Here is a 7,851-nt window from a genome sequence, read left to right as displayed (position 1 = left end):
TCATATTTCTATGTATGAAAGTTGTATGAAATGTGTATGTGTGAGCAAAATTTTTAATATAATTTTCATATACAAAATTTTGAGCGAAAACTTTAAGCCTTGAATATTGTATGAAAATTATTCAATGTTGTTGTAGTTGTATTAATTTTCCGTAAAACCTAATATGAAATTTATATACAAACAATGTGAATGAAATTCTAAGTCTTGAAGAAGATATACACATTTCATACATTCTCATGCATAAAATTTTAAGCATAATGTTTAAGCCTTGATCAAGATATACACATTTCATACGTTCTTCATACATAAAATTTGAGCGAACTTTTTAAGCCTTGAGCAAGATATACACATTTCATACACAAAAATTTGAGCGATTATTTTAAGTCTTGAATGTTGTATCAAAGTTATATACAATGTTGTTGTAGTTGTATTAATTTTACGAAATCTAACATGAACTTTATACATGAAAATGTGAGCGAAATTTTAAGACATGAGCAAGATACAAATTTCATATTGTTTTCATACACACAATTTTGAGCGGATTTTTTAAGCCTTGAACGAGATATACACATTTCATACATTTTTCATACACTAAATTTTGAGCAAACTTTTTAAGTCTTGAGCGAGATATACACATTTCATACAACTTTCATACATAAGTTTTTGAGCAAAAAAAAAATATTAATTTTTTTAAAAAGTAAAAATAAATTTTAAAAAAAATATTTTTTTTAAAAAAAATAAAAAAATATTTTTTTAAAAAATGATTTTTAAAAAATAAAAAATAATTTTTTTTTTTTTTTTTTAAAATATAAAGCATGTTTTGTATAGGATTTGTAATGTTATGTTTTGTAAATATAAAACTATCGTCACGTTTCGTAAATATTTCTCCTTAAGATGTATATATATGTCAAAGACCCATTTAATCCCCCCCCCCCCCAACAAAACAAAATGTACATGAGGCCCAAATTAAATACGGTTTTGCAAAATATTTTTTTTTTGGAAAATTTACGGCTCATAACTACCTCTAAGACTTATTTATTAGTAATAGCTATCTTTTTTTTTAAATTAATTTTGGTAGCTTAATTATTTATCAAATTATCATCTATAATTTGTTTTTATAACTAGGTGTATTTCTCTAAAAGAAGGTACCTCTCTCCCACTTACCCATAATCTCTTTCTTTTGTTTTCAAATATTTTTCTCTCACATCTTCAATTCACAACCGTATTTTACTCCTATTATTCTTCACCACAATTAACATGATTTCTTCTTCTTCCTTATCAGTTACCCAATCTCTACAGGTAACTAATTTTCGTTATGTTATTTGTTGTATTTCTCTTCAATTGTTCATAAATTTCATCGTCTTTACCTTCACTTTTCATTCAATTTTTTTTTTTAAATCTTTTCGGCTATTGTTAGAGTATCTTCAACAAGCACTAACTCTCCATTTTAATGGCGGATATTGATACTCCAAGCAAAAATACACCAATAGCAACAAGAAAAGCAGTGGAGGATCTCCAGCCAATGGCCGAAGCTCAACCATAACAATTCGTTTGCTAAATCTCGATGGATAGGCCGAAATAAGAGGAAAATCCTTTTTATATTTGCTAATCATGTGGTGTTGTTTATCTTACGAGTTATGAAGAATAGTATTGATTATAACAATATGATATTGTAGCATCATCTAGGAGCAAGAGAATAGGTTGTTGTTGTAGAAACACCATTGATGAGAGTTGTGGAGCTTCATGCCCACCAAGTGTTTGATAAAATATTTCAGTATATTTCAGTGTATCAACAAACAATATATCTAATTTTTCAGTATATTTCAGTGTATTATTTCGCTGTATTTAAATGTATTTATCTTTTTTTTTTTTTTTTTTTTTGGTGGAGAGCCTATTTTTACTCCACTTTGTTTTCACAATTTTTGTATTTCAATGTATTTCTGCATTTTGTATTTCTAATTTATGAAATAGTTTCTGAGATATTTCATTGGATTTCATTGTATATACGCATACTACAACTTTATATTTCTTAAACAATCAACCATATTTCATTGTATTTCAGCGTATATTTTTCTATACTTGGAAGTTTTCAGATCTTTAGTTCAAAAAGTTTTGATTGTGATAAAAGTTGAGAAAGATTCATGAGCTATTATGGAATGCATGAAATATGGTTGATTTAATTTAACTTACAATTTAAAAAGAAAAAGAAGAACCAGTTACAAAAATATAACCTATTTTTACTCAACCCGATTTTGTATTTCCATGTATTTTCGTGTATTTCACTGTATTTTAAAAAATATGTTCCATAAATAGCTCTTGATTTCACTGGAGCGTGTTTACTGTTCCTTTGTATTTCTCTATATTTAAAAAAAAAACAGAAATACACGCTTTTTTAAAGAAAAGTAGCTACGCTTGATAATTTTGCATTTCATAGTTATATCTAGTTAGAAGCCAATAAAAGGTAGCTATTTATGTAAGTTTCATTTTTTTATTTATATATATATATATATATATATACGCTTTTTAAAGAAAAGTAATTACGCTTGGTAATTTTGCATTTCATAGTTTTATCTAGTTAGAAGCCAATAAAAGGTAGCTATTTATGTAAGTTTCACTTTTTTTTTTTTTGATATTTTGGGCTTATTCCGAAATTTTGGACTTTATTGTGCAGATTTGTAACCTCTGAATTAAGTGACCCATTATTCAAGAATTAATTCCAATAATTATTTTCCTTCATTATTCATATTTATTGGCATAATTATTTTCTGAACGTTAACCAACGTAACGTTTCTAATTTCTGACTCTATTGGCATCTACCTATAAAGCCAAATTCAGAGATTTCTTGGAAACAGAGCGAAAAATACATCTTCTCTTTTGCTTAAAAGTTAATCTTTTCTTCTGATTTCTGGGCAACAGTTTGTGCAAACTTCATACTTCTAGTGCAAGTGTTTGGAAGTTGTTGTGGAACCTTGGGAAGCGGAGCAGACCGGGCTAAACGATTTGCATCGTGATCAGTCCAAAAATCGCTTTCAAGACGGTGCCTTGCCACGACACAACAATGATTTGATAAGTTGTTTTCTTGTTTTACTTGTTACTGATCTATATGTTCTCAATTTTAGCAACAACAAAAACAAATTATATGATACAATAATAGTTTTGATATTTTACTTACGGTCTGTTTGGAAAGTCAGTTGGTAATTGGAATTGGTGTAATTACTAGGGAGTCATTACACTGCCTAGTAATTACACAGTAGTGTGATTACAACGACCGTTTGTTTATCATAATGTAATTACGGTGTAATTACTAGAGTCTTTGTTTGGTTGCACAAGTGTAATTACATAGTTAGTTTAATTTTAAATAAAACTTAATTATAAAAAACTTAAAATTAATATTTAAAAAATATTTGCCTTTATAAATCTTTGTTAAATTAGTTATTTAATAACAAATTGTTTCTTGAAAATATATTAATTAATAATCATATATTTATAACTAATATTGTAAAAAATAATTGATAAATATTTTTCAAATTAATAATATTTAATTTTAATTAATTATAAAACTTAAAAGAAGACTTTTTTGTGAGAACATCATGGATTGGATGTTTGACCAAAAAATAATATTTATAAATATAATGCCATAACATTATTCAAATGGTTGACATAAAAAAACCATCAAATGTAAATGTGAAAGCAAATAACTTAAAATTAAAAATATAACCCAAATTCAAAATCCAAAAGAAAAATTATTATTCTAATTTTTGAACACCTCTTAATATTGGAAAGAATAAGCCATTAACAAACTTGGTATATAACGAGTGACGTTATTAAACTAGAATTCCGTTGTGAATGAGGTTATACACTTATATTTCCCCTTTCTTTTGAATTATTTACTTAAGTTACATTGGAACTTACTAATGTAATATTGAAATTTGACGGTGTAATTACTAGGGTAGTAACTACACAGCCTAGTAATTACAGTGTAATTACAAGCGTCTTTTGTTTGGTTGCACAAGTGTAATAACATAGTTAGTTAATTTAAAAATAAAATTTAATTATAAAAAATTTAATACTAATATTTAAAAAATATTTTCCCATTTAAATGATGTTAAATTAGCTATTTAATAACACATTGTTTCTTGAAAATATATTAATTAATAATGATATATTTGTAACTAATATTGTAAAAAATAATTGATAAATATTTTTCAAATTAATAATATTTAATTTTAATTAATTATAAAACTTAAAAGAAGACTTTTTTTGTGAGAACGTCATGGATTGGATGTTTGACAAAAAAATAATATTTATAAATGTAATGCCATAACATTACTCAAATGTTTGACATAAAAAATCCATCAAATATAAGTGAAAGATAAACAACATGCAATGTGAAAGCAAATAACTTAAAATTAAAAATATAACCTAAATTCAAAATTCAAAAAAAAAAGTTTAATGTAATACTCTTATGTCAAAATCCAACATTACATAAGTTCCAGCGTAATAAGTAAATAATTCAAAAGAAAGGGAAAACGTAAGTGTAGAACCTCATTCACAATGAAATTCTACTTTAATAACGTCACTCGTTATATGTCAAGTTTGTTAATGACTCATTCTTTCCAATATTAAGAGGTGTAGTTTCAAAAATTAGAATAATAACACGCTTATGCTAAATGAATTAAAAAAAAAATACGAGTAACTACATGGGACCACAAGAAGTAAAGGGTAGGAATGAGAAGAAAGGAAATTAAAAATAAATAATATAAAAAGAAAATAAATTTTAAAAATAAAAATAATTAAAAAGTAAAAATAAAAAAGAAATTAAAAATAAAAAGAAATTAAAATAAACAAAAAAGAAACAAACTAAAACGTAACCCTGTAATTACAGGCTGTAATTAAACCCAATTCTCAACCTCGCCTTGAGAATTGGGGACTGTAATTACACCCTCTCAATTATACCCAATTCCACCTAACTGTGTAATTACTTGGTCAAACAAACAGGCTAAACTGTGTAATTACATCCAATTTCAATTACTTGGGTGGCTTTCCAAACAGGCCCTTACTATATATACTACGTGTCAGATACATTATTTCCTTTTTTCCTAAGTTTTAAGCGTAGTCTGTACCAATTCCTTTTTCAGATCTTACCCTATTTAGTCCATTTTGTATATAAATCCAAGCTCATGTCACGTGCTCAATGACATAGCATATCTCAATCAAATCCAAGGCAATAAACTAATGACGTGTTCAAATGATGTGACGTATATATCAAGTCAACATAAAGTCCAATTCAAGGGCAGTTAAGTGTTCAAATAACATGATTCAACCAATCAAATATAAATTTATCAGATAGCTTATGTGATAACTCAAGTAAACCATTGGGAAAAAAATGGTTGTATCTATCACATGTTCATTTCTTCTACAGTTATAAATAAGGCTCTCCACAAAGCCAAAAGGAACATGAAAACTTTTCTCTTTGATAGAGATCAAGAAATCTTTTCCATTCGTCTTGAACCATTCAGTCTTCACTGGCCAAAAAAATTGATTTTACAACAAAAAGGCTTCCAAACGTGTTTTCAATTTTACTACCTATTTTTATTCTTAAGTTCAGCTCTCATATATGCATCAACAATTATGTGAACCTTATTCCTTATTAAGACCTTACTTAAATGATAGTAACTGATAAGTACATCAAAGAAGTGGCACTTGGAGATGCAAATCATGCCATCAACACTGGAAAGTACTTCTAATGTTAACCCGTTTCATCATTGAATTAAATCCTAAAGAAAAGGTTTCAAATGTTGGAACAGTAAGACTGTATTGTGAGAGTAGCTATAGGATATAAATTGCGTGTAATCCATGGAATCTGTTCAGTTCCATTTATAAGAGCACACAAACTTTGAAGTAACTTTTTAGTGGGCTTTTTTCGTTCTCCAAAGATCGACATATTGCTTATTTTACAATGTTTAAGAACAACGGGAAAACATGTCTTATTAATTTGTATGTATCAGATAATGTAAGTCATGCAAAATTTAAAACGACTTGTCTATGTTATATCGAAGTTTAATGACAACAAATACAAAAACCAAGGACCTAGCTTGCCCTTACACAAGAAAATATAAATTTTCACACATTGACCAAAGTCAAAATAAAATAATCATCACATATCTCTCTATAATCTCTGTTCTTGTGAAGGCAAAACCGAAGCTCTGCACATGGGACAATCTTTCTTCCTCATCTGCCACCGTCTGATGCAGTCCATATGATACTTATGTCCACACTGCAATGTTCCGATACTATCTTCGTGTTCAAATTCAGATTGGCATATAGCACAGATTTCTGATTCTGAATCAGCAACTACATCGGGGTCGACTCCATCTTTGGCAGGAGAAGAATGAGTTCTTATTTTCAAATACTTTAATACATCGTCATCGTCCTCATCACGAATATCCATGTCATCCATAAGATGAGATACATAGTCATACAGAGAGTCAACCAGTTGACTAGTGATGAAGTTTCTATGATCTAACATTCTACTAGTCTCGATTAACTCAGTCGGATCAGTAGCGATATAGACATCATCAATCAGTTCATAACGTGGCACAGGATAGTATCGACTATGATTGTTTACTACAATCGATGGAAAGACCATACCCATCGGGTAGTACGATAGAGGAGGTTGAAAAACAGGGGTTCGATATTGATTTTGATCCCAATGTTGTTGCGCAAAGTCCTCATGATTCGTTGTCGTATAAGAACTACTAACCCCATACGACAAATAATTATTCGTGTGTGGATTACTATGAACGTTCTGATTGTTGTTGTTGTGATTTTGTCGATCAAAGTCCTCATGATTCACTGTTGTATAAGAACTATTACCCCCGAACGACGAATAATTATTCGTGCGCAGATTATTATGAACATTGTGATTATTGCTGTAGTGATTTTGTCGAGAAGACTGATAACTGGGGCGCATTCGATTGTTACGCTGATTATAGCGTCGTTGTTGTTGATGACTGCCATGATAATAATTGGGTGAAGAATGATTATGGGTGCGATTATTGAAAGGGCGATGATTTTGTCTATGAGTACTCATCGCAGTATATAGTGTAGTGAGGATGTAGCTTTAGTTAAAACTGCAACAAAGTATATATAGATTTTTTTTCTTCCGGTAATCAGGTGTATTCCCATTTTAATTTGGATTTGGTTTACTAAAGTAAACTCAATACACTCGGAACTTATTAAGATTTAGGGTTAATATACTAAATACCTATATAGTACAATTCAATTACAAATAGGCCACATGTATTTCAAACTCAAATACTTACACCCCCGTATTAAAGAAGTCCTACACTTTACACCCCCTATGATGTTATTCTATATTTTAAAGAAACATTTAAATCATTTATATAAGGGAAAAGGGTCAAATTTACCCCTCTACTTTCAAATATTGTTTACATTTACCCTCCGTTATACTTTTGGATCATATATCACTTCTGGTTATATTTTGGGTTCATATATACCCCTATCTTTAGCAAAGTATTCAAATCTATCCTATTTTTAACAGTGCTCCAATGTGGCAGTGGACCCATTTTTTAAAATGCCACAGTGGACATTACATGTGTATTACCAGTTTCTTACTATTTTGAATAAATAATGAAAAATAAAAAAATAAAAACTTTTAAAAGTCTTCTTCTTTGTTGCCCAGATCTCCCGTTGATGTTAATTATCCGCAATTAAGAAGATGACATGCTTGGGAAGTGATATCACTTTAGCAAAACTTCATGGCATAAGATAGTTGTCAGCCACCCATAGTCACAAACACGTGGATAGATTAGGGGAAATTAATACCAA

At 28.9% G+C, this 7,851-nt stretch overlaps 1 protein-coding gene across 1 annotated transcript; it reads right to left on the bottom strand.

Moving 5' to 3' along the window:
• Window positions 1-6,169: 6,169 nt before the first annotated feature.
• On the bottom strand, window positions 6,170-7,093 carry LOC132048655 (uncharacterized). The gene has a single exon (XM_059439356.1). The coding sequence runs from the start codon at window positions 7,091-7,093 to the stop codon at window positions 6,170-6,172; it is 924 nt and encodes a 307-aa protein (XP_059295339.1).
• Window positions 7,094-7,851: the final 758 nt, after the last annotated feature.

Source organism: Lycium ferocissimum, chromosome 3, assembly GCF_029784015.1.
Source record: "Lycium ferocissimum isolate CSIRO_LF1 chromosome 3, AGI_CSIRO_Lferr_CH_V1, whole genome shotgun sequence".
In the NCBI taxonomy this organism is placed as follows: Eukaryota; Viridiplantae; Streptophyta; class Magnoliopsida; order Solanales; family Solanaceae; genus Lycium; species Lycium ferocissimum.
This window is presented reverse-complemented; position numbering and strand designations above follow the sequence as displayed.